Source organism: Mesoplodon mirus (assembly GCF_964341445.2).
Source record: "Mesoplodon mirus genome assembly, chromosome: 7".
NCBI classification, from domain to species: domain Eukaryota; kingdom Metazoa; phylum Chordata; class Mammalia; order Artiodactyla; family Ziphiidae; genus Mesoplodon; species Mesoplodon mirus.
This window is the reverse complement of record NC_138983.1, coordinates 97069832-97096976: the sequence shown is the minus strand read 5'-3', so window position 1 is coordinate 97096976 and position 27145 is coordinate 97069832. Positions and strand designations below refer to the sequence as shown.

The 27145-nt window shown below is 47.8% G+C and overlaps 3 protein-coding genes and 1 pseudogene across 4 annotated transcripts in view; all 4 read left to right on the top strand.

Annotated features, from left to right (window-relative positions):
- Positions 1-27145, top strand: part of LOC309808894 (centrosomal protein of 78 kDa-like) — a 981446-nt pseudogene that overhangs the window by 375760 nt on the left and 578541 nt on the right. The window lies entirely within an intron of this gene.
- The window catches only part of LOC309807680 (interferon regulatory factor 6-like), a 445413-nt gene that overhangs the window by 232853 nt on the left and 185415 nt on the right, over positions 1-27145 (top strand). The window lies entirely within an intron of this gene.
- LOC309808078 (forkhead-associated domain-containing protein 1-like) overlaps positions 1-27145 on the top strand; it is a gene marked incomplete at both ends in the record, with an annotated part of 196499 nt that overhangs the window by 158183 nt on the left and 11171 nt on the right. The window lies entirely within an intron of this gene.
- Positions 1-27145, top strand: part of LOC309808079 (forkhead-associated domain-containing protein 1-like) — a gene marked incomplete at both ends in the record, with an annotated part of 92131 nt that overhangs the window by 62008 nt on the left and 2978 nt on the right. Inside the window, 9 exons of the mRNA XM_082628086.1 lie at positions 1838-1968; positions 4229-4318; positions 5333-5437; positions 9173-9280; positions 12018-12101; positions 13140-13292; positions 14145-14340; positions 19983-19999; positions 25611-25727. Coding sequence (XP_082484212.1) covers positions 1838-1968; positions 4229-4318; positions 5333-5437; positions 9173-9280; positions 12018-12101; positions 13140-13292; positions 14145-14340; positions 19983-19999; positions 25611-25727 — 1001 coding nt within the window. The remainder of the gene's footprint in view (positions 1-1837; positions 1969-4228; positions 4319-5332; positions 5438-9172; positions 9281-12017; positions 12102-13139; positions 13293-14144; positions 14341-19982; positions 20000-25610; positions 25728-27145) is intronic.

Here is a 27145-nt window from a genome sequence, read left to right as displayed (position 1 = left end):
GCACGTGAATCCCCATCTCTGTATGAGTCTGTGCTTTTCTTCTGCCTCACTCTTCAACTTAATCACACCCACACCCACCCCTTGCTGCCCCCAGGTCTCTGCTTATGCTCCTCCCTCACTTGGGATGTCCTCAGATATTTTCTGAGCCCCTCCCCCAGGCTAGGTGCTGTTCTGGGCACCAGGAATGGAAGGATGAACTCGCTGGTCCTCACCTTCCTCCCGTATGTCGGCCAGTGAAACCTCATCCAAGCATCAAGCCTGTCTCAGATCCCACCTTCTCCGATCAGGGAGTCGGACAGACCTGGGTTGGGATAATGCTTGAGATGGGCTGGACCCACTCAAAGTGTGGCAAGCCCCAGAGGGATTTCCAAGTAACTGAACTGTGTCCTGGAGGCAAAGCTCATTTTAAAAATGAAATTCTGGAGCATTTTGTGCTTTATTTCATAGACATTCTTGATTGATACCTACCACTAAAACTGGGCCTGATGTTCTTTCAAGAAAAGAACCGTAGGAGATAACCCAATACCACTGCATTTATGCACCCTTCTTCCCACTTTTATTCAAAATGATACTACAATGCAAGAGGGAAGAGATATGGGGAGATATGTATATGCATAACTGATTCACTTGGTTATAAAGCAGAAACTAACACACCATTGTAAAGCAATTATACTCCAATAAAGATGTTAAAAAAAATGATACTACAGTAATGGAGTAGTTATCTATTGCTGCATAACAAGTTACCCCAAAATGTAATGGATAAAACCCCAACCAATATTTATTATCTCCTCCAGTTTCTGTAGTTCAGGAATTTGAGCGGGGGGTGACTTAGTTCTCATGAGTTGCAGGCAAGATGTCGGCTGGGGCATCAGTCATGTCATCTAAAGCCTCGGGGGGAGCCGGAGGATCCCCCTTCAGAATGGCTGCTCATGTGGCTATTGGCTGGAGGCCTTAGTCCCTCAGCACACATGCTTCTCTCTAGGGCTGCTTGAGTGTCGTCACGACACAGCAGTTGGCTTCCCCCAGAGTGAGTGATTGGAGAGAGAGCAAAGAGGAGGCCACAGTGTCTTTTATGACCCAGCCTGAGAGGAAACAGTCCGTCATTTCCACAGTATCATATTGGTGACACATGGCAGCCCTATTCACGGTGGGAGGGGCTACACAGGGCATGAATTCTAGGTGGTAGGGATCATTGGGGCCATTTTGGAAGCTGGCTGCTGAGAAAAATAATAGGCGCCATGTAACAAACATAATTTAGCCACTTTGTGTTCTTGGGGCATACCGTCTCATTTGACCCTTACAATAACTGTGTGGGACAGACAGTGGGAGGTGAAATAGCTTGTCCAAGACCACGAAGCTAATAAGTGGTAGAGAGGGGTCCAAACTCAGAGGACTGAGAAACCAACCACCCACCCCATCAATAGTGTCCAGCAGTGCCCTCTGCCACACGCCCGTCTCCTGGCCTCTGGAGAAGAATTCCTGGACCTTCCCTGTGCTGGGCCTTTGTTCCCCAGGCCCATGGTGTGGCCTCTCCTCCCAGCTTTGCCTGGCCTGTGCCCACAAGAGGCCCCCAAAGGCTTCTCCTCTCGCTGGTTCTGACTGCCCCTCATTCTCACTGAAGCCTCAAACCCTGTTCCATGGACTTCGCTCTCATTCCCATTCCTGCTCTGGGACCCTTGGAAAAAGCCTCCCCAATTGTAGGCGGGCAGCGGTGGTGGCCTGGGCTTGGAAGGTCTTTTCCGAACATTGGCTGACAGCCATGGTGTTGCCAATAATCCTTCCTGCCTCTTTGACCTCCATGAGTCTTTTGTTTTGGTTTGGTTTGGTTCTTTTACAGAGATGGTGTCATCTTTGCAAAGAGACGCGTTAGTAAAGGATGGTCAAGTTCAACAATTACAACAGGAGGTGAATCAACTGAAAAGTGAGAACAAAGAAAAGGATCACCAGCTTGAAGCCCTCAGCTCCAGAGTGAGTGTCGGGTCATCAGCAAATTGTAGCTGCGAAAAGCAGACACAGTGGAGTCACATGACACACGGTGGTGAGATGAGGCCAGTGCCCAAGGACACAGGGAGGGTAGCTGCTGGGCAGGTGGCCAACTTCTCTGAAGCCTTTCAAAGGACAGCGTGTATGTGGCTCAGAAGAAGCATAATAGATTTTCAAATCCAGCAAACATTTTCTAAGCCCTATTATAAATGAGTTTGTTTAATCCCAGCAACAAACCCACCTATGAGCATATACTGCCAGTACAAAGTTTAACATTAAACAGAATACGATCTCCCTGTGAGCACGGATGACCACACGGCTGCATCGTGGTCCCAGCACCGCTGGTTCTCATAACTGTCTTCAAAGCAGAACGTCTGAAGATCCAGATGCAAACACGCAGACGCTCATTTCTTCCTTAGACTTTAGTGTGTAGAATGTCTCTATGGAAGATGAACGTGGTAGGCAAGCAAAGAGCTTTTTACATGTAACTTTGACCCTTTGCAAATCTTGCCTTCAATGCTAACTTTAGAATCCTGACTCTATAGGATAAGATTTCTCAGTATTTGCATGATGTGCCTGTTTCTGTGAGTCAAGGTAGAACCTCAAAGCTTTCATCTCAGGTGGCAACTCAGAGATTACCAGAGGCTACCCGATAGCTAGGTCTGCATGGGGCTGGGGTGAAAACAGATCTTGAGGTTCCAAGGAAAAGGCACAATAAGTAACACCTGGTACGTAGTACCATACCCAGTTTGGAGCTGGTGAAAGGCACTGCATGAGCTTTGGGATCAGACAGACCAGGGTCCCATCCCAGAGCTTTCTTTTATTGTAACTTATTTGGCCTCCATTTCCCCATGTGTGAAATGGGGATGACAAAATCGTTTTCCAAGAAGTGGGAGGCTGGTTTTAGTTGTGCTCTTCTGCCTCTGCCTGAGGTCGGCTGCCTGGCCAAGCCCTCTGCATTCGTTTCTCCCAAGCAGGGTGTCTTCCCAGGCATGTGCTATAGCTGTTTAATGTGGTGTGTGTGTGTGTGTGTGTGTGTGTGTGTGTGTGTGTGTGTGTGTTGGGGACGGGAAGGGGATGCAGAGCTGGTGCTAAGTAGAAGGAATCTGCAAAGACAGCACCTGCTTGGCTCTTCTACCTCCTGAAATGCATTTGGATGATTTATGTCCCCATTTCCCCTTCCTCGTTGACCTTGGAATGAGGTCCCTTCTCCTCTAGACTGTGCTGGCCAATAGCACAAGGGCTCGTCACCACCAAGGATACTGCTCTTGTGAACATTTGAGATGCCTTTTTTTTAATGACATATATCATGTGTGTTAATTTTAGAAAAATAAGTAGATGACATTGAGAAGAAAAAATAAAAAGAGAGGAGAGGAAATGCTACCTTGAGAAATCAGTGTTAATATTTTCATGTATGTTCTTCCAGTCTTGTTTCTATATATTGCCTAGAAATCAATCAATCAATCATTTTATAGTGAATTTATACTATGCACATTTTTTAAATTTTTAAATACTTATTATTTTTCCATTCTAATAAATCAACGCTCTTATCATTCGTCTTAAAAGCTACATACTTTCTCCTGGATGTACCCAGTGTTATAAAGTGGTCTGCTGTTCTAAACAACACTTGGGTTGTTTCCTCTTTTTTTTTTTTCTTCCACTGTTACTGACAATTCTGTGAAGAGCATCCTTGAAACTACAGATTTACTTATTTCTCCAGTCATTGTCCTTAAGGTACATTCCTAAAGTGGGAATTGCTGGGTCAAAAGAAGGCACATCCATGCTTACGCCCTTAATGCCTGTTGCCAAGCCGCCCTCAGGCAAGACAGCTCCGTTTACCCCTCCACACCAGTCGGGGCTGTTGTTTCTTTGAGATGCAACCTGCACAAAAGCCCTAAGATGGACCGGAGCTCACTGGCTCGGCCCCCTCCACCCTCACCGTTCACAGCGTGAAAACATCCCAATTCCTGCACCCTAAGTCCCCAGACTCTACAAAGCTGGATTTCCCCTGCAGTGAAGTTTGCTGGCTTTTGAAGAGGAATTTAGACGCTCTATTCCTCAGAACTCATGAGAGGGGTGAACTGGGAACGACTGCAGGATCCCGTGCTCCCATCACACAAATGGTCTCGCCTCTCAGAATTCAGAGGTGTGATTGCGTTATACAGCAGGAAACACTCCTGGGCGTGAACACAATTACTTGGGACCCCCAGCCAAGCCCCCGTGGCCTTGTCCTTTTTCTCCACAGTGCTCAGTGCTGAAAGAAGAGTTACAGAAGGAAGATGCCCAGAAGGAGAAGTGGGAAGCCCAAGAGAAAGAGTTAAAACTCTGCAAAACCGTGCGTTGAACCTCCTGACCCCTAGGTGTCCACTGAAAGCCTAGATTGGGGCCTTGAGGGTTTTGGAGGGGTTCCTTGGCCCATTAGCTAGCACAAGCTCTGGGGCTTTCTGGGTGTTTGTGTGTTAATGCTTTGATTTGCTAGCCTCAAAGAGATGGGTGAAAAGACCATGGAAAACACACTCTCCCCAGATTTTCTGGGCAGTTGGCTCAAGGCCCCTCATCAGGTTTCCCCTGGGGAAAGGGACGGGAGGTGGCCACCATATGCTGCTAGAAATTCACCGTGGTCCCTACCCCTGGACTTGTGATGCCCAGACTTTCATGATCCACTGTCACAAGTTTTATCACAGCCCTGAGCACTGTTATTAACACAACTCCTCTTGAAGTATTTTTACTTAAATACATTCAATTTTACAACAATTCATAAAAACAAAATAAAAAGCAAATGTATCACTGGCCTTGTATGGAAGGTGAACATAAAAATGAATACAATGAAAAGATGACCACTCAATGTAAATGTTCACCCCCTGTACCGGCCCGAACCCTCGTGCACATCACCAGGCATACGTTTTCCATCCGTTGGGAAGCCCGGTGCCTGGGACAGGGGGAGGAGACGTGTGTTCTTCTCTCTGGCAGGAGCACACTTCTCTGCCTCAAATGAGAAAAAAGAAAAATGTCATTGTTCTTTTCTTCCAAACTGTGCCCATTGTGTCTTCCAAACAGCCCTTATTTAGATTGAACTCAAAAATATACCCCAAGGAAAGAGATTCTAATGAGTGGATAGGTATCTTGTACTGTTTAATCCAGGATCCATGCTGATCTTCAAAAGAAAATCAAATTTTCCCTCACCCAGCCCTTTCATTGCATCCGTTGAAAGAAAGTCTACTTTGCCTCAAAGATGTGGAATTGTCCCCCAAGGGAAGGAATGAAGCGAATCCCAGACTAGGTTTCTGCCTTAATGAACCGGATGAAATGAGTTGTGAAGTTGACTTCCCTGTTGTTGGAACTCTTTCAGCAAATCCATGACATGGAAAAAGAAATGAGGAAGCTCAGGGTGGAGCTGAAAAGGAGCAGTACCGAGCAGAGCCTGATCTCTATGACGCTGCGGGAAAAGAGCAAGGTATGGCAGGGACAGGTCGGCCTGGGAACCACTCTGGGGCCAGCACTCCACCTGCATCATCTCTGTTCATCCTCACAATGACCCCATGCGGTCTATACTGGTATTATCCCCACTTTACAGTTGGGAAAACTGAGGCTCACAGAGGTGAAGGAAGTTATCCAAGTTCACTTGCATAAAGTAGTTGTGGCAGAACTTGAATCCAGGTCTGCCTGACTCCAAAGCTCCTGTGTGTAACCACTACCCTAGACTGCCTTCAGATCTTAATTGTGAAATTATCTAAGAAAGAATTGATCCATTAAATCAAGTTTGCCAATGATGTTGTTCCAACTTAAATTCTCATATTGATTTTTTTTGTCTTTTTGTTCCATCATTGAGAATGTTTTTAAAAATCTCAACATGTTTGTCATTTGTGTGTTTCTTCTTTTAATATGAACGATGTTTGCTTTATATATTTTGAGGCTGTGTTACTAGGTGCATATAAATTTAGGATCCTAATACTTCCTGTAGAGCAAAACTTTAGATCATCATGAAATGTCCCTTTTCATCTCTAGTAGTGTTTCTCCCTTAACGTCTCCTTTGTCATTTAGCTTCACCACTGGCTTTCTGTTGGTTAGAGTTTTCATACCTTATCTTTTTCATATGTTCTCTGTCAATTTTTGTCTTAAGTTTTAGACATATGCCTTCAAATAGCGTATCATTTTTACAAAATACAGTTTGACCATCTTTGACTTTTAGTCCATTTATATTATGTAATTACTCGTGTACTGGGGTTTAAATCTACCTTCTTGCTCAATACCAGATGTACCATCTGTGGTATGTTCCTTTTTCTCTCCTTTCTTGCCTCCTTCTGAGTGGATGGTTTTCTCTTATTCCACTTTCCCCCTCTATTAGCTTGGAAATATTTCACTTTTTTACTATTCTTTTAGTCATAGTAAGACAATAGCATTCATCCTTGACTCACCAAAATCACACATTAATTAAGTTTTTCACTCTTCTACTATTCTCTTAGTAGTCATCCTGAAGACTATAAAGTGCATTCTTTTTTTTTTTTTTCGGTACGCGGGCCTCTCACTGTTATGGCCTCTTCCGTTGTGGAGCACAGGCTCTGGACGCACAGGCTCAGTGGCCATGGCTCACAGGCCCAGCCGCTCTGCGGCATGTGGGATCCTCCTGGACCAGGACACGAACCCATGTCCCCTGCATCGGCAGGCAGACTCTCAACCGCTGCGCCACCAGGGAAGCCCTGCGTTCTTAACTTACCAAGAGGCAATAGTAGTTGATAATGATGCCCTTCTCCTTGACAGTGCAATGAGTTTCAAACACCTTAACTTCACTTACCCCCTCCAGATTTATAAGCCATTACTGTCATTTTCTAAACTCCTCTTGATAGTTAAAACCCCACAAGACATTATTAGTGTTTTTCTATAGTCAGTATCATATCCACACATTACCCTTACTGTTGCTTGTCTTTTCTGCATCTCTGATCACCCACCTGGGTTCATTTTTCTTGTGTCTGAAGAATACCCTTTAATGTTTTCCCTCATTGTGGCTCTGCTGATGACAAATTCTCAAATGTGCCTGTGTGTCTGTCTGGAGATGTATATTTAACCTTCATTCTTAAAACACATTTGACTGCGTATTGAATTCTACAATGGCAACTCTTTTCTTTCAGCACATTAGATACAGCATTAGATATGTCACTATTGTCTTGTGGCTCCTATTATTTCTATTTAGAAGTCATCTGTAAGCCTAACTGTTGTACCTTTGCATAATCTGTCTTTTTCTCCGGTTGCTTTTAAGATTGTCTTTTTCCTTGATTTCCAGCAGTTTTATTATGGTTTATCTAGGTGTGGATCCAGTTTTATTTACCTCGTACAGAGTTCGTAGGGGCTTCTTGAATCTCTGGCTTGGTGTTTTGCCTTAGTTCAGGCGCTTGGGCTCTGTACCACACAGGCAGTGGGGAGCTACTAAGCCTCCTGAACAAGTGACTGATGCAATGACATTCGTGGACAGTAATTAGGGTGAAAATGAGAGTTACAATTTCTCACGTACTAGGCGTTACCCTGAACTTTTCACCTCTTAATCTTTACAACAGCGCTGTGATCTAGAAATCATCCTCTCCATTTTACAGATGAGAAAGTCAAGGCTACTAGTTACTAGTAAAGTAACTAGCCCAATGGCACAGTCGGTTTTGTCTGACTCCAGGTTTGTCTGACTTCAGTTACCCTGGCATAGCAAACAGCCACATGCTACTGTTTACACTGAAATTAATGAAAATTAAATAAAATTTTAATTCAGTTCCTCCGCCACACCAGCCCCATTTCGAGTGCTCGATCCCCAGATGTGGCTGGTGGCTGCCGTATTAGACAACACAGCCTCGCTCAGAGTACCTGTACCGTTGCAGAAAGTTCTGGTGGACAGAGCTGCCTTATAGCAGGGTAACTCTCACAGTACCGTTAAGATTGCACTGGAAGAAACTAAACTTGAGGCGAGGAGGCCAGTTGTCACAGTCCAGCTTGCATTTGAGAGGGGTTGGAGGACAGGCGTGAGACCCCCGAGTGTGAGAGAGGGAGCAGGGCGGCCGCTGAAGGTGACTCTGAGGCTTGGGGACAGGAACGGGGGCTGTTCATGCAGAACACAAACAGGGGCAGAGTCCAAGGCTGGACTTGGCTTTTGCAGCATATGAAACAGGCTGCTGAAATAGAAGTCAGAGCATGTTTAGACCTGGGAGAAAACTAAGGCCCAGAGAGCTTAGATGACTTTTCCAAGGTAACGGAGCTGGGTAGAGGCTCTTCCACTGGGCCACACTACTCAGAAGAAAGCTCTTAAGGGCTTTTCTGGGTCTTTTATAACATCCCTGTGATCCCCCTCTTCAGATCCCTAAAAACACAGCCTGTGAATTTGTTTCAGCACAAAAACTTTCCATTTATTTACGAGTGTTTGCCTCATTTCCTGTTAGTGCCAGGGCCCAGGGCTCAGCAGGTGCATCCAAGAATTGAGCAGCTGCGAGGCCTACACTGGCCAGCCAAGGGTAGCGTGGAGCACTCCCAAGCTTACCGTGCGTTGACTGTTACCCAAGCAAGGGGGGAAAAGTAGGCAAGCTTCTCCACTTTAAACGCCTTCCTTTGCAGGCTGCAATTCTTAATAGACATTGCTTTGGCAAGCCTCCAGAGAGGTTACCACCAGTGAGTGTGCTCAAAGTGGTAACGACAAACAGTTATGATAATAAACCCAATCATAACATTTCCAAGTACCCATCACGAGTTATTAGAACGAGACTGTACGGCGGACATTCCCGTCCACCTTTCATAGGTTACAACGGTACTTAACACTCTCACAGAGCCCTTAAGCACTATTCCAAACATTGAATCCCCACAATGACTCTATGCAGTGATACTAGTATCATCATTCCCATTTGACAGATGAGGACACTGAGTCACGGAGCAGTGAAGTAACTTTCCGAGTGTCGTACGGCTTGTTAGGGACCGACCTGGGATGGGAGTGTGCGGTAGAACATAGTTGAGCCCCGGGTGCAGAGCTCGGCCCTTTCCCGTAGGGGGCAACTCCCTGTGAGTTTGCCTCCACCCTGTGCATGCCTGTGACCCCTGCTGCTGGGCTGCAGCTGTCCCTACCCCTCAGGGACTCCCCCACTGCCATTAGCCCACCCAGAAGAGTTTCCCCAGAGGGCATGATGATCACATTAGCAGCAAGCCCACACTTTCATCATCCTTTCAGGTGGAAGAGAAGCTTCGGGAGGATTGCAGAAGGAAATTGCTTCAGCTGAAAGAAATGAGGAACAGAGAAAACCTCATTAAAGCCAATTTGGAAAGGGCAGTAGGTCAGGTAGGTGTGCTGCAGAGCCCCTTCACGGGCCCGTGCTCTCCACGGAATCCCGCACCCAAGCGGCCGGCAGGGATGAATGAGGAGGAAGACGGCCTGCCTTAGTTCACCCGCTTATCTCAGGGGCAGGGCTTTGTGCAGCTTCCGCGTCCCCGTGGATTTCACTAAAGAGGCTTTTCCTTCTGGGAAGCTGCCCACTCCAGTGTTTGCTGTTGCCTGAGACCCTGACCAAGCAGCCAGTCCCAGCTCAAGGCCCACCCCAGTGAACCAGCTGTGCGGTTCCCTCTTGGGAAGGGTTTGAGCTCTTGACCCCGGTGGTGTTTCTAGCACTTTCTCCTTCACATTTTTTGTCCTGACATTTAGAGCGATCTTTCTTCCTCTGGGCCCCCAAAGAGATGCTACAGTCAGTGTCCCCAGGGAATTGCCACATTTCTGTTTGTTTGTTTGTTTGTTTTGTTTGGCCGAACCGCGTGGCTTGCAGGATTTTAGTTCCCCGACCAGGGATGGAACCCGTGCCCCCTGCAGTGGCTGCATGGAGTCTTAACCACTGGAGCGCCAGGGAAGTCCTGCCACTTTTCTTAATAAAGTAAAACCCAGAATACCACAGCTTATGCCAGGTGGAGGTGGGCAGGGTGGGGAGAGGGCCATTTCCCAGGGCTCTGACCCAAGATGGCCCAGTGGCCCTTCCTCTGACACGTGGCACAGACATGAGGGCCAGAACATGCAAACGAGCCTTCACCAAAGGCTAAGGGAGAGCAAACGAGAACCCAAGATGGGGCACTGGCCCTCCAGAACACAGCCCACCGAGGGCAGCCCATCTTGGGCCCCTCCACAAGGCATCCTCTCCTGGCAGCCACGGCTCCAGGGGGACCAAGAACGTTTTGCGTGTATGTGTTTGTGCTTTTCTTTTTCTGGGAGAGTGAGTCCACCTCGTCACTCATTGGATGCTCAGAAGGATTTGTAAACCACCAAAAAAGGTTAAGAACCACGATCCTTAAAGGAGCCCTCCGTCCCACCCAGCCCAGCTCCCAAAGCCCTTGAGTTTGGTAGCATCCAAGCCTGAACCATCAGTGTGACCGGAATTTGTCCCACGCGCTGAACTTCAGAGGCACCCACAAGTTAAATGATGATGCTGACCCTCAGGCAGGTTTGAAAGCCTCTTCAACCAACTTCCACACCATCACCCCCGGTGTCCTTTCTCCTGCAGGGTGCCGACCCCTTAGCAAGGCAGAGAGCCCGCCAGCCTGGGCTTCCCTCCGTGCACCTGGGCTACCCCTCACCTTGCTGGCACTCTGCACCCACGGCGAACACCCGCCTTGAGGGCATGATCTGCGCCACTTGCCGAGCGCCTGGTCATGGCTCTGGCCAGGGGTCATCCAGGAAGACCCTCAGAGACACTGAGATTCCTCCAGGTCTAGACTCGAGAGAGAAAGGACGAACAAGGCTTCTCTGCGCTGCCTGGGCCTTGCTGCTTCACCCCCTTGTCTCCACAGCCCGCTCCCGGCCTGAGGTCCTGCCCTTCCCCAGGCCAGTGACCACAGGACTCAGCCCACCATCCAGCAGGACCTGTCCCTCCCCACCCCCACCCCCCACCAAGCAGTCCTGTAGGGCGCCTCTGGTGATAACACGGGCCATTGCCCACAGGGCCCTCTGCATAACCTCTTCCTCGGGCGACCTAGGACCCTCCCTTGGCCATGAAACCAGCAGACGACCCAGAGTCCCTCCAATCACCCAGCTGGCTTCTGGCAGGATGACTGCAGAGGTGTCCTTAGGAGAGTCACAATTCCTCTACTTGGCTTCCCAGAGCTCCCTGGTGTGCAGCAGACTCCTGTGTCTTAGGACCTGTTCACGTTCTCATTGATTCTGTGGCCCTTGTGGTCCTTCAGGGCTCTGTTTTAGAGCCTTTCATGACCACATTTTGCCAGTGAGCCAAAAACCCAGTCCAAGGGCCATCACGTTGGGAAATTTCCAGAGAAACTTGGGCTTCTTTGCCGTTCAAGTCTCATGAGCCTGGGGCATCTTGAACTCGTCATTCTAGAAGCCCTGACTTAATTTAACTGCGTTGTTTCATCATCCGTAATATGAAGACACCAGCATCAGGGAGGCACTCAGTAAAAACTGGCTGAACTGAAGGAGAGGACTTTGAACATCTGACTTGACAGGTGTTTCTGTTCTAAGCATTCGATGAACGTTTATTGAGTGCCTGCTGTGTGGCAGGCGCTGCACCAGGCTCCGGGGACCTGGAGAGGAGTACAGGAGACGTCGTCTTCAGGACACAAGGTCTAAGGCACAAAACGGCAGCAGGCAGCTCCTCCTTCTCTCCCCAGGCGCCCTTGCTGATGACACGAGTTACCCGGGCTGACAGCCTCAATGTTTATCTCACAGCCTGGTGCCAACGTAGCAATTACGGAAGAGCGCTCCCGGCCCTGGACTTCCCACTGGATAATTGGCAGCAAGTGGCTCTTCCGAGAGCCCGAGACGTGTGTGTGCTGACCGTGTGCGTCGGCTAGGTTAGGCGGGCACACCTGAAAAGTCATTAAAACCTGCTGTCCCCCTCTCTTGTGTGGGCACTGCCCCTTCCGGTGAGAGGTGAAGGTGTTAATTACCCATAATGACCACTGAAGGCGTGCAGAGCCTTCTCACCGATTTCTCCCAGACCCAGCGACGGAGGCGCCTCCCCCAGCCTTGCCGCTGCAGCTGCGCCCCTCACCTCATCCCCTTCCCTTTCTTTGTGCTGCAGCTGGAGCTTTTCAGAGGTCGGGTCCTCAAGGCCACCTGCGGACGCGTGAAACCGTTCCAGGACACACCCGTCTCCAATCAGCAGGCTCGTCTCTCTTCCCCACTTTCTCCTTCAGGGACCCGGGGCTCCAGACACTGGGAGCATATGTTCCTGTTTTTTGTTGGTGGCACATAATTTTCACACTGTTGCTACACCATAAAGATTTGTTTTGATTTTCTGGGATTTCCTGGCTTTTCAAGTAAAAGCCAGTTAAACTCCCTTGCAGTGTTTCTGTGAAAATCAAATTAAACCACCCAGGACTGTGTCTGGTCGGCAGACCCGCACGGTGAACCTCCGTTAGCCCCGCGAGGAAAGGGGCGGCCTCAGCATGGACAGTGCGTCCTCGCTCGCTCGTTCCTCCTGAAGTGGCAGATGGCAGTGAGGGTGGGCCTCTGGCTGTAACGATGCCTTATTATCCTTCCGTTTATCCTCTCCAATCCTGGGTGTCAGCGCGCGGGTCACAAGATCATACCACGGGCTTCTCTCGGACGACCTCCTTTTTAGGAGCCCACAGCATCAGGCTCAGCGTGATGAATCCCTCCCAGAATGCAGAAGAATCTAGAACACACTCGTGGCCACATGACAGGCCTTTGGCTCTTAAAACACCATCTCTGATCCTGGGAAACATGCCCCGGTAACAGAGCCAATATCCACGCTCCAGAGCCAACCCCAAAACACACCAGGACCTCCCTCCTCCGAGCTTAAGCTGAAGCCCTCCAGGTCCCCTCCCCCCAGAGCCACCCTGCATTTTAATTAATTAATTAATTAATTAATTTTTGCTGGGTTGGGTCTTCGTTTCTGTGCGAGGGCTTTCTCCAGTTGCGGCGAGCAGGGGCCACCCTTCATCGCGGTGCGCGGGCCTCTCACTATCGCGGCCTCTCTTGTTGCGGAGCACAGGCTCCAGACGCGCAGGCTCAGTAGTTGTGGCTCACAGGCCCAGTTGCTCCGCGGCATGTGGGATCTTCCCCGACCAGGGCTTGAACCCGCATCCCCTGCATCGGCAGGCAGACTCCCAACCACCGCGCCACCAGGGAAGCCCCACCCTGCATTTTAAATCTTTTTTTTTTTTCTTTTTCTCACCAGTTACCAGAAAAGAGCAGCAGGGTCACAGAGGACAATAGCAACGTTTGGCAGCAAAAGCGGACCCTGCAGAAGGAGACCCAGCTCAGCAGCTGCAAAGAGGAGGAAATCACCCAGAACATCAAGAAGCTGAAGACATCCTTAGACAGTTGCCAGGTGCCCCCTTCTCCATTCCTCAAATGTCCCCTGTGTCTCATTTTTGTGCTCCTTGTTCAGGAAATTGTCCAGCTCTGCTTTTAGTCCACCTTTTCTCTTGTTGGAGAAATCTGTTTGAGATCAGAAAACAAAGGACCTCCAGAAATGCCTCCCAGGTGAACTTGGTGTGGCCAAGGAGAAGCTGCCCGACACACTCCAAGTACTGCCTTTGGGAGGCCCCAGACCCCGGGGGAAAAAAAACAGCCCCGTGTTATTTCCAGAGAAACCAAAGAAACCTTCTGCTCTTTATTTGCAGTTTTCTTTTCTGTCCCAGCAGTGGAAGGCTGCTCTTACCCTTATTGGACCAGAGGGTCTGGCAGAGCCCCCACTTCATGGCCCCCACGCAGGGATCCAGCTTATCACATCAGGCAGCTGCTTCTGCTTTCTCTGGAAATATGCAGCTACTATTTGGGGAGTCTGGGCAAATGTTGGCTTGTCAGCACTCTTTCAAATCAGGAAACCGCACTTTATGACCAGCTTGTGTGTTGATCTCAGCAGGAATTCTGTAACCAAATTTGCTTCCCCTTTCAGCCAAATCGTCCTTGGCAATTTGGCTTTGGAATTGCCTATACCTAAACAAAGGGTCTATTTGTCCATCCAGAGTCCCAGTTAGAGTGCACGTGAAATAAAAGCTGCCTCCTTCCTTCCGCCCCCCGAAAAAGGGAAGTAAAACTGGGCCGTCACAGGGCGGCCAACATACGGCTCTGCCTGCTTCACGGGCCCGTCAAGAACACTGCTCTGTATGGGTCACAACCGTCAGGTGGTATTTCTGGCGATGGTGCCCGGGCTCCTCACGACCTCATCTCTTTCCAGGCGTGCATGACAATGTCTTGCTCTAGCAATGAGCTGAAGAAGGAGGTCGACCTCCTGCAGCACCTGCAGGTGAGCCCACCTGTCTCAGGGCTCCAGAAGGTGGCACTGGACATCTTGCGCCTGTCACTGTCCTGGCTGGAGGAAACGGAGCATCTCCTCCACGAGGTGGGGATCCAGTTCTCCAGCTCCGACAAAGGTGATTGAAACTCTTTTCTCACATAGTTACATGACTGAAATATTGCGTTGAATCTGATCACGATGGGACATCTATTGAGGGAGGCTTCTTAGGTATGTGGCCAAGTGTTCCCTTCTCCAGACTTCACTTTGCTTCACCACTTGAGAAGCAGTGTTCCTGGAAAAAAGTACACAAGTGAGATGTGACTACTGGAGAAAAATGAGACGTGACAGTGGCAAAAGGAAAAATCGAAATTATGCTAAATCTTCTCTCTCAGAAGTAACCATATATATACATATATAGAGTAGAGACGTTTTTTAGAGCAGTTTTATGTTCATGGCAAAATTGAGAGGATGATACAGAGATTTCCCAGGTACCCCCTGTCCCCACTCATACACAGCCTCCCCCATTTATCAGCATCAGCACCAGAGAGGTACAGTTGTCAGGACTGATGAACCTACATTGACACGTCCTAATCACCCAAAGTCCATGGTTTATATTAGGGTTCACTCTTTTTCATTTTAATTTTATTGGAGTGTAGTTGATTTACAGTGCTGTGTAGGGGTCACTCTTGGTGTTGTACATCCTATGGGTTTGGACTTGGACAAATGTGTGATGACATGTATCCACCATTATAATATCATACAGAATCGTTTCCCTGCCCTGGCCTTTCTCGCCTTCTGAGATGGCCCACGCTCTGTCTGTGGAGTGTGTTTCTCTCTAAATAAGTCCACGTCTTACCTATCACTTTGTCTCTCACTGAATTCTTTCTGCGATGAGACATCAACAACCTGAGCTTCATTAAGTCCTGAGACCAGCAGGTCCACCAATAATGAGGCCCACCCCGGGGAGGACCCAGAGGCCCTGTAAATCACGATGCTCCACCGGGAAGATGGTCCAGTCCTGAAGGTGCCTTTGATCCCAAATCTACTGCCCTAAGCAGAAGCCAGGGAGCACGGCGGGGGATGTGGTTCAGATCAGGCCATCTCTGAGCAGATTGGTGGATTCTGTGCACAAAGCCCTGGTATTAGGTCAACTCGATTTATGAGTTTCACTTCTCAGGTCACTCTGTAACTACACAGTAACAGAAAGTACGCAGAATTCATTAAAAGCCACCTGTGGAGTCCATAGAGGGGAAGTGGGGTGGGTGAAGTTACAGATCAGGGACGTGGTAATAAAGCAAAATGATGATAACCCATAAACCCAAATATCTAGAAACTGATATTCTAGAAATTGAGGAAAGTAAAGCTACAAGTTTAACAAAATAAAAAGAAGCAAAGGAGAAGCCAACTTCAAAGCCAGCCTATGCAATTCCTCCAGGGCAGCGCATGTTTGTCTGATTGAAGCCTGGCCCTGCTGTTCTTCAGTGCCTTCCTATTAGTGCCTTAAGTAATCAACATCTCCAGTAATCCCTCTGCAGTGTTCAGGAATTCAACTCGTCATGGGGAAACCTGTGGTTTGAGGACTTAAGTTTTTAAGATAACGTCTTTTCTTTTCAAAACTGGACATTTTTATTCCAAATAAAAGAACCTATCCCCCCCCAAAAAAAGAATAGTTTCACTGCCCTGAAAATCCTCTGTGCTCCCTCCCAGCCCCCCCGCAGCCCCTGGCAACCACAGATCTTTTTACCGTCGCCATAGTTTTTGCCTTTTCCAGGATATCATGTAGTTGGAATCATACAACTTTTCAGATTAGTTTCTTTTATTTAGTAATATGCATTTTCGTTTCCTCCAAGTCTTTTCATGGCTTGATAGCTCTTTTTTTCTTTTTAAGTGCCCAATAATATTCCATTATCCATTCACCTACTGAAGGACATCCTGGTGGCTTCCAAGTTTTGGCAGTTATGAATAAAGCTGCCATAAACGTCCACGTGCAGGGTTTTGTGTGGACATGTTTTCAACTTCTTTGAGTAAATACCAAGGGCGCGGTTGCTGAATCGTGTGGTTAGAGTACATTTAGTTTTTTTTTTAATTAATTTATTTTATTTTATTTATTTTTGGCTGCATTGGGTCTTCATTGCTGCGCACGGGCTTTCTCTAGTTACCGCAAGCGGGGGCTACTCTTCCTTGTGGTGCACGGGCTTCTCATTGCAGTGGCTTCTCTTGTTGCGTTGCATGGGCTCTAGGTGCGCAGGCTTCAGTAGTTGTGGCACACGGTCTCAGTAGTTGTGGCTCACGGGCTCTAGAGCACAGGCTCAGTAGTTGTGGCACACAGGCTTAGTTGCTCCGTGGCATGTGGGATCTTCCCAGACCAGGGCTTGAACCTGTGTCCCTTGCATTGGCAGGCGGATTCTTAACCACTAGGCCACCAGGGAAGTCCGTAGAGTACGTTTAGTTTTTAAGAAAACCACAAAACTCTTTTCCAAAGTGGCTGTTTTGCGTTCCCGCCAACAATGAATGAGAGTTCCTGTTGCTTCACATCCTCGCTAGCGTTTGGTATCGTCACTACGATCATATTTTGTGTGGAACTTCCAGGGCATTTTCCCATGGAAAGAGCTGTGTGATTCTAGGCAAGTTACTTCCCCTCTCTGTGCCTGTTTCTTTACCTGTAAAATGGGGATAATAGGGAATACTCACCCCTTAGGATTTTTGTGAGGATTAAAATGCATTGATACATGTAAAGTACTTAAAATAGTACCTGGCATAAAATAGGCACTACCTATCCACGTGTATTGATTTTTTAACTTTACAAAAGAATAATGTCATATTATACCCAATTTCCTTTAGTTTCATTCCTAACAGTACATCTGGAGCACCCTTCCATGTCAATACACACAGATCTACATCATCGCTGTCACTGATGGCAAGGAACCCCATTCTGAAGGGTGTACCGTAATTTATTTAGCCAGTCCTCTATAATGGGCATTTAAGTTGCTTCCAGTTTTTCACACTTAATAGATGAGGCTGACATAAATATTATTCACACATACCTGTTCATCTTATCTTTATCATCCTAGATGTGGAAGGATATGAACCACTTTCATTCAACAAAGATTTATCGCAGGCCTCCTAGATACCAGGCACAGTGCAGGTTGGAAATATAATGGGGTCAGAAACAGGTAGAATTCAGGTTATGGGGTATATGGATGTTGGCTGTAAAATTCCTCCCTCTTCACTGTACATTTGAAATCTTTCATAATAAAATATTGGGGAACTAACAGGCACTCTCCCTGCGCTTGTAGATCTTAGGGTCTCAGGGAGGAATAGGGGTGGGGCATTAACTGAAAAATCACTCACATGTAAAACTTTAATCATGACAGTTGCTTTGAAGGAGAAGTGCAGGGCTCTGACCTGGTCAGGGACGGCAGGGCAACTGCAGGGTGCATAGGAGTTATTTGCCAAAGAGGGGAGGGGAGGGCATTCTGGGTGGAGGGAGCAGCGTGGTGGGATCGAAGGAAGCATGGAAAACTCACGGGACTAAAAGAAATGGAGGCAGAGGGCAGGGACTGGTGAAGGAGGTCCACAGGGGCTGTATCATGGTGTGGCCGGGGGCTTGCAGAGCACTGGTAAGAAGCTCTGCTTTAACCTGAGAGCAGAGAGAAGCCCACGAAAGGTTTTAAGTAAGGAACTGATGGAACAGGCTTGCATTTGGAGACAGTCATCTTGGCCACGAGTGGAAAATGTACAGGAAGGTGGCCAGCACAGAACCCCGGGAGAGCAGTTAGGAGGCTGTCACAAGACACGATGGTGGCCCTCACTGTGGCAATGGAGGGGACGGAGCAAGAGAGAAGATTCCAGGGGCATTTAAGAGATGAATCAACAGGCCTCAGTGATGGAGTTAGATATGGCTAGAAGGGAAGTGATGGAGAGAAAGGGGGCTACAGATCTCCAGGTTTCTGGCTTGTGTTAAAAGTACAGATGTGGTTCCTTCACTAAAATCCAGAGTAAAGAATGCCACAGGAGGACCAGGTTTGAGAGGGAAGATGAGTGTGAGGTGCCTGTAGACATCCAAAGTGAGGTGCCAAGGACGCAGCTGTCACCCTGGATATCCAACCGTATCAGTGATGTGGCCCTGGAACCCAGAAGAACATGTGCCACATAGCGGGTGCTTAGTCAGATGGGATGGATGGACGGGTGGATGGATGGATGGTGATTAAAGCCATACGTGTGAATGGTATCACTAGGAAGAAAGTATTGAATGAGAAGGGAGAGCCCAGGGCCACACCTGGGAAACTCCAACATTTATCCTTGATACTACTTGCCAAAGCGCGCTCCAGAGAGGCTGCGCAAATTTGACATTCTTACAATAATGAATGAGAATAGAGGAGTGATTTTCAACTCTGGTGATTAAGCAACCCCAGCCAGGATATGTCTAAGGTAATCCAGAAGGTGGTGTGAATTTCTTTTAAACGTGTTTAAAAAGAAAGGCAAGGCTTCCCTGGTGGCACAGTGGTTGGGAGTCTGCCTGCTAATGCAGGGGACACGGGTTCGAGCCCTGGTCTGGGAGGATCCCACATGCCGCGGAGCAGCTAGACCCGTGAGCCACAACTACTGAGCCTGCGCGTCTGCAGCCTGTGCTCCGCAACGAGAGGCCGCGATAGTGAGAGGCCCGCGCACCGCGATGAAGAGTGGCCCCTGCTTGCCGCAACTAGAGGAAGCCCTCTCACAGAAACGAAGACCCAAGACAGCCAAAAAAATAAATAAATAAACAATGTGGGGTTTAAGAAAAAAAAGAGAGGCAAAATCCAGATGAACTTTTCTGTAAGTGCCTGCCCCTCACCGATAGCGTAGAGAACAGGGGCGCTGCATTGCTCCCGGCAACCCAGCCCCTCCCCAACCCCTGTATTACTGTCGTTGTAATCATGGCAGAGTCTGAGTGTGCGTGAAACCAAGAGAGATGTGGCCCACAGTTCTAGCTGTTCTTCAAAATCAGAACTAAAACAAGGAAAGACCATGATCTCTATCCTAGTAATAGCGGGGCCAAGCAATGTGTGCACTGTCCCCTCCCCAGGCTTTAGGAGTCACTGAAGCCTCTGTCTCTAAATCTAGTCTTACATTCCCGTAAAGAAACATGGGTTGCAAAATTAAGCCATCAGGGGCTTCCCTAGTGGCGCAGTGGTTGAGAGTCCACCTGCCGATGCAGGGGACACGGGTTCGTGCCCCGGTCCGGGAAGATCCCACATGCCGTGGAGCAGCTGGGCCCGTGAGCCATGGCCGCTGAGCCTGCGCGTCCGGAGCCTGTGCTCCGCAACAGGAGAGGCCACAACAGTGAGAGGCCCACGTACCGCTAAAAAAAAAGAAGAAGCTGGCTCAAAAACTCTTTATGTGTTAGTCCACCATGATAAGTGATTCAAGGTACTTCCCATTACTGAGGCCAGCAGGGGATCCCCCAGTCACTCATCACCATACGCAAGCAGTCCTAAGAGCCTTGTGTGTTCACAGTTCCTAAGAGGAGGGTAGGAACCATGGTTTGTTTAACTCCTCCTGGGTACTTGTCACTGTGTTAGTTGTTTTACGTGTACTGTGTACTTTCATCTTCCAACAGCCCAATGAGCCAGGTACTATTGTCGTCTTTATTTTGCAAGTAAGGAAACTGAGTATCAATAACATTAAGGAACTTGCTCAAAGTCACACAGCTGGTGCATGGTAGGGTCAGGACTCAAACTGAGGTCGTTGTGATCCTGGCACTTGTGCTTTTTCTGTGACCCCACACGCCCTCCGAAGATCCAGAGGGGTACCAGGTACATGCCCAGGTCCTAGAGGACAGGTTCTGTCGTTAACTTGAACAGAGACAAACCTGAGAGTTTCATTCCCTGGAGTGAAGGGTGTCTGATGCGCGCCGCGGGCCTCGCCCCAGCAAAGCCCCATTTGCATTAGAACGAATAAGTCTGAGTTCAGGCTTTGGAGACCAGCTGCTAAGGTGTGACTATCAAGTGTGCGCTCACTCATTGTGTGAGCAGGTCTCGACTTCTGTGTGCCTCTGTTTACTTGGTTATAAAATGGGGTTAAGATCTCACCAGGTAGTTGTGAGGATTAAACGACGTGGTACCCAAATCATGGGGTCACACATAAGCCTTAGGAAACGGTAGCTGCCATCCACATCAGCCTTGAATACTTGTTGATTTAATGTGAACTAAATGTGGATGGCAAGCAGATGGGTATGCACACAGGTAGGGCAGCGTGATTTACTCACGCCGAGGTGCCTTTACCTGTGACCCCTGCCGCATCTCTATTTGACAGCTAGTCAGATTTTCTTAGCCGTGAGCACTCAGTTCTCTTCCCAGGCCTTCTTCCTCGGCTCTTGACAATGGGCTGCATTTCCTAGCTGCCGAGTGGTAAAGCTGGGACTCCATCCAGGTCCCTCTGACCTCAAAGCCCCTGCTCTGAACCACCATACTACCTGCCTTTTAAAATATTGTCCTAAGGGATAAAACGCACGTAACGAGCTAGGTCTGTAAAATCCTGGAATAAATCCCTCAGGGAAATCCAGGTTGAGTAACTATTGTTGGATCATGTCATGAGCAGCCCAGGAGATTGGGGTCACTACTAAAGATCTGATTGGTTAAGATATCACCTAACACCTGTCAGAATGGCCGTCACCAAAAAGAATGCAAATAACAAGTGTTGGCGAGGATATGGAGAAAAGGGAACCCTTGTACACTGTTGGTGGAAATGTAAATTGGTGTGGCCACTACGGAAAACAGTTTGAAGGTTTCTCAAAACACTAAAAATAGAACTACCACATGATCCAGCAATTCCACTCCTGGGTATTTATTCCCCTAAAATGGAAAACACTAATTCAAAAAGATACATGCACCCCAATGTTCATAGCAGCATTATTTACGATAGCCAAGACATGAAAGCAACCTAAGTGCCCATCCACAGATGAGTGGATAAAGAAGATGCAGTAGGGAATTCCCTGGCGGTCCAGTGGATAGGAGTTGACGCTTTCACTGCTACGGCCCAGGTTCAGTCCCTGGTTGGGGAACTAAGATCCCACAAGCTGCATGGTGTGGCCACCCCCCAAAAATAGATGTGATATATCTATATCTATATTTATATCTATATCTATATCTATATCTATATCTATATCTATGCAGTGGAATACTACACAGCCATAAAAAAGAATGCAATTTTGCCATTTGCAGCAACATGGATGGACTTGGAGGGTACTATGCTTAGTGAAATAAGTCAGACAGAAAAGGACAAATACTGTATGATACCACTTTTATGTGGAATCTAAAAAATAAAACTAGTGAATATAAGAAAAAAAGAAATAGACTCACAGATATAGAAAACAAACTAGTGGTTACCAGTGGGGAGCGGGAAAGGGGGAGGGACAAGTTAGAGGTAGGGAAATAAGAGGAACAAACTACCGTGCTCACTTCAGCAGCACATATACTAAAATTGGAACAATACAGAGAAGATTAGCATGGCCCCTGTGCAAGGATGACATGGAAATTCATGAAGCGTTCCATCCTTTTGTGACCAGAATGGGAAGGAAATTCAAAAAAGAGGGGATATATGAATACATAGAGCTGATTCACGTTGCTGTACAGTTGAAACTAACACAACATCGTAAAGCAGCTATACTCCAATTTAAAAAAAAGAGGTACAAACTACTATGTATAAAATAAATAAGCTACAATGATATATTTTACAGCACAGGGAATATAGCCAATATATTTTTTTTAATTTCACTTTTTCCTAATTTTTTTTAATTCTTTTCTTTTTTTTTTTTTAAACCCCACATTTGTTTATTTATTTATTTTTTTGGCTGTCTTGGGTCTTCGTTTCTCTGCGAGGGCTTTTTCTAGTTGTGGCAAGCGGGGGCCACTCCTCATTGTGGTGTGCTGGCCTCTCACTATCGCGGCCTCTCTCGTTGCGGAACACAGGCTCCAGACGCGCAGGCTCAGTAATTGCGGCTCACGGTCCTAGTCGCTCCGCGGCATGTGGGATCCTCCCAGACCAGGGCCCGAACCCGTGTCCCCTGCATTAGCAGGCAGACTCTCAACCACTGCGCCACCAGGGAAGCCCATAGCCAATATTTTATAATAACTATAAATGGAATATAACCTTTAAAAATTGTGAATCACTATGTTGTACACCTGAAACATACAATATTTTACATTGACTATATCTCAATTAAAAAATAAAAAAGCTGCGACCTAAAAAAAAAAAATCTAATTGGTGAAGGATTACTGTGTGGTCCCACTGGAAGACAGGAAACATCTAAGGAGGACCTTAAAAGTCAGCTCCCCTCTCCTCCTGCCTGGTTTCTCAGCTTCTTTTGATAAGGGAAAGAAAGGACTTTTTACATTGATCTTTGCAAGCTCAGTTGATTGTGTCTATTTCTGCAAGACTTTGTTGCAAATAAAAGGATTCCCTGCATACATAGAAAATCGCTCTTTCTCAGATATCCAAGATATGCAGTATTTTTATGTGAAAAAAAAGAAAGTTGTAATACAATATGCACAGTGTTCTCCCCTTTTTTTTCTTTTCTTTTTTTTTTTTTCAAATGCCAATATCCAACCACAGGAGAAATCTGGAGGAAAAGACATAAAAGTGTTGAGAGTATTATCCCAGCATGATAAGACTGCGTGAGCCTTGACTTTCCCTCAGTCGTTCAACAACTATTTATTGCAGCCCTACTGTGTGCCGGCCACTGAGGATACAGCGGGGGGACACTTTCCACTTTATGGGTTTCTGCCCTGTTTGGATTTGTGTAACAGGCATGTGTAAATTTTGTAACCAGAACTATAATCAAGAATTGCTGCTTCTCCCAGAGAAGAAAATCCCTCTTTCCAACAGCCCAAGTCTGCATCACCCATCTCTGCCATCTCGGGATCCACCCAGTGCCCCTCTCCTCACGCACCCTTCACATAAGCCAGCCCAGCGCTTCAGTCTCCAGCCTCTAGTCTCTCTGAAAAGAGAATGAGAGACCTAGGTCTGAATTCTGATCCTACTGCTTACCAGCTCCATAGCTTAACCTTGCTGGGCGTCTGTGTCTCACCTATAAATGCAAACACATTTCCTTGCTGGGCTGTTTGTAATGATCAGAAAATATCACGTGGTAAACTTCTGGCATGGTGCCTGGCACACGGCAAGTGGTTAATACTGAATAGCTATTATTATAATATTATTATTCTCACTCTTCCAAGCTGGAAATTCTCAGCAAGTGGCATTGTCAGAGGTCAAGGGCCCAGGCACGAGCCTGTTCAGCTCCCCTCCTGTCTCTCTCCGCACCCACCTTTCCTCCTTTCCCTCCATCTTCCCTCACTACGTTCTCTTTCCAAATGCAGCTCTTCCCTCCCTGAGTCTCCCCTTCTCTCTCCCTCCCAGACCACCTTGTGCACAAGCTCCTGAATCACGACCTCCTTCTTCAGCGTCTACAGCCTCCCACTCCATCTTTCTCCTTCGTCATCAAACATGCACTTCAAGCTGGTGCATCTTCACTGGGACCACTGCTTCTTTAGCTCCTTTTCTACTGCTTGTACTCCTGTCCCACTAAGACCTTGAAGTGCATTACACCCTGTGTGCTCACCACCAACTTCCCACATTGTCTTTGCCTCTTTGGCAACTGACGTGGCCCCCCCTGCACTGAAGCCCCAGCTTGCTCCCCCCGCCATGTTCTCTCTGGCCTACCCAACCCTCTCGGTTTGCTTTCTTGAAACCCTCTCATCTTTCATAATTACAGCTTGGGTGGGTGATGCTCCTGGCAGCCAGTAGGTGGAGGCCAGGGATGCTGCTAAACGTCCTACGGTGCCCAGGACGGCTCCCACGACGAGGACTGTCCCGCCCAACACGTCGAGATGCTGCAGCTGAGAAATGCTGCTGGCTCCTTCATCTCTGATACATCCTGGTTATTTTTCTGAAAAAAAAAATCACCCTTCATTAAGCCAACTCACTGCTCCATCAGAAGCTGAAATAGCAGTGACTCAGACCCTGGAGTCACACCACTGTGATCCCAAGCCCTGGCTCAGCCATTTGCCAGCTGTGTGGCGTCCAGCAGCCACAGGTCTCAGAGCCCGACCGCCTCAGGTGTAAAAGGAGGCGATGGCGGGACAATACAGTGGGGTGATGCGTTGATTGCTTGGCAGAGGGCCGGGCACACAGGTCACACTCGTGACATTTCAGTGATGTTTAAATCAAGTTTATACTCTTTAGGCTACTGTTCTAGGCTGGCCACAAACTGAACTCAGCTTTCCATCCCAACTCTTCCCTCTACTCCTCCCCTCCCCCATCATCTGCTCTACCCCAATTAAGCTCTTCCAGAACATGCACTGCATTTCCCCACCTCTCATCCTACCTCCTGCCTTCACCCCCCCCATATTAGTTTCCTATGGCTGTTCTAACAAATTACCACAAACTTAGGGGCTTAACACAACTCATCTTTATTCTTTTACAGTTCTGGAGGCCAAAGGTCCAAAATCAGTTTCGCTAAGGTAAAGGCAAGGGGCTGGTTCCTTCTGGAGGCTCTAGGAAAGAATCCGTTTCCTTGCCTTTTCTAGTCTCTAGACTGGAAAAGGCGAGGAAATAAAAATTCCCCGCTTTCCTTGGCTCACGGCAGAGGAGCACCTTCAACTCTCTGCTTCTGTCACATCACCGTCTTTGTCTGTCTGTAGTCAGACTCCCTGTGTCTGCTTCTTGTAAGAACCCATGCACCTATATTGGGTCCCCCCAGCTAATCCAGGATAAGCCCGCATCTCAAGATCCTTACCTTCATCACATCTGCAAAGGTCCTTCTGCCCTGTCAGGTAATGTTCATAGGCTCTAAGGATTAGGACCCAGACATCTTTGGGGGGGAGGCATCATTCACCCAACCACCTCTTCCATTCTGACACGCCATCCCCTCCAACTCTGCATACCCATGCGTGCCCACGCCCAGTGGAGCCTCAGCCAAGCAGTGATCACACCAGATGAATGATGGTGCCTCCCCTGGGACTTTTTCATAGACGGATGCTGTGCAAGGACCAACCTTGGGGAACTTCCCAGGATAAATACCCTGTTTAGAGGGAATAGGGCTTTCAAGAAGCCAAGCTTGCTGCTGGGTGGAGGCCTGGGCTAGGACACAGAAGCCTGGGTTCAGGTCCATCCTCACACCTGTGGCCGAAGGTTCCCCCTCAGTGCCCCCGCCCTGGGAGGCTGCAGCCTCATATGAGCTGTGTGGCCTTGGACAAGTCATTTCACCTCTCTGGGCCTCGATGCCTCACCTGCCAAGGGAGGATGGTGAGCTCATTAGTACTGGCCTGTGGTAAGTGTCCAGTAAATAGCAGCTGTGACTTTTACATGCAGTAACTTCTTCCTGAGCCTTTCTTTTGAGTGTAAATTATTTCTTTTATAGATCACAAGGACCACATGGATGGATCATTTCTAGACTTAAAGACCCTCGGGATGGAAAAAAATGTTCAGAAAATATTGGATGTAAAACCTGACTTGCCAACTTTTTCAAGAGTAGAGATCGGAACGGTAACCAAAGAAACTTTGTCTCTGCATTGACTGACACGTGGGGAGGGTGGGCATGAGGACAGACACGAGCCGTGTGCCCTGGCACCACTGTATACATCATTGGTTCGAGGCCAGGTCCTCCCTGATGGGCTGGCACCTGTATGGACTGATCGGTGCCTGGCCGTACCAGCAATCCAATGTTTGAATAGAAAGGCGGCTTGCCATCATGTACAGCATGATATAGCATTGCACTGATGCTGGCCAGGTCAATCTCTGGGCCCTCCTTTTCACATCACATGTTATATTCTGCAGAAAATATCCAACAAGCTAATGTACAACAGTATGTCATGAGCTTGCCTAACATTTGCTTTTTGCTATAAACTGAAAAACATGAACACATAAAGGGCAGCCAAAGGGAGCCATGATGATTAAGAAGACACAAGTTCTAGAATCAGAGACCTGTGTCCTAATCCCAGCTCTGCAAGCTCTGTGACCTTGGGCAGCCTCCTAACCTTTCTGGGACTTCAATTTCCCAGCTGTAAAATGATGATGGAAAAATTAAAGGAGATCATTATGTAAAGTGCTTATCCCAGTGCCTAGCTCATAGCGAGCACTTTAATAGATGATAGTTATTATTGTCAAACAGTATTTAAAGAGTATTATCCAAGAAAACCTTCCTTTCTTAGGGAGCATAGTTTGTGTTTTCCAGGATTTTCAGAAGTAATTTGATTGTTAGGTTGAAGGTGCCCTGTATCCTAAATGGACGTTTGATCGGGTGTTTGACTGACACATGACAATGGACAGCTCAGGTCAGCGTGGCTTGCTGTGGCAGCTGGTCTAAACCAGGTTTGGGAAAACATAATAAAGCCATCCTATCTGTACCAGCATTTTCTCCTACAATTTTTCTAGACATTTGCTCACACGTCTAGAGGTGTGAGTCTTCAGAAACGTGTTGGTCTTCCTGATAAAATCGAACCTTCCTTCTCTGAGGTTGGGAGTAGAGGGACCGTCTCCAGGTGGGGAGCTCAGCTGGATCTCACGTCCTGATGGTCCTGCTTCCAAGATTGACCTTCCCCTTGGCAACAAGCCCTCATCCCACCACTGACACCACAGAGCAGGAAACCTCCCAACTCTCAATCCTCCAAGGTTGGCAGTAATTAAATGAAAGAGCAGGAGGAAGAATAGCTGACATCTGTGAACTGCTTACTGTGTGCCAGGCGTTGAGCTCAGCCGGCTCCATGCCTTATGTCATTGAACGATCGTAGCAGCCTTGTGTCATAGTTACTATTATTGTCCCCATTTAACAGATAAGAAAAAGTAAGGCTTCAGGAGGTCAAGTACCTCACCCAAGGTCACAGAATAATGATTGAAGACACACCAGGGGTGTGTCCCTGGTGGTGTGTCTGCTAGCCTGCAGAGACCGGGTGGGGACTGTGTGC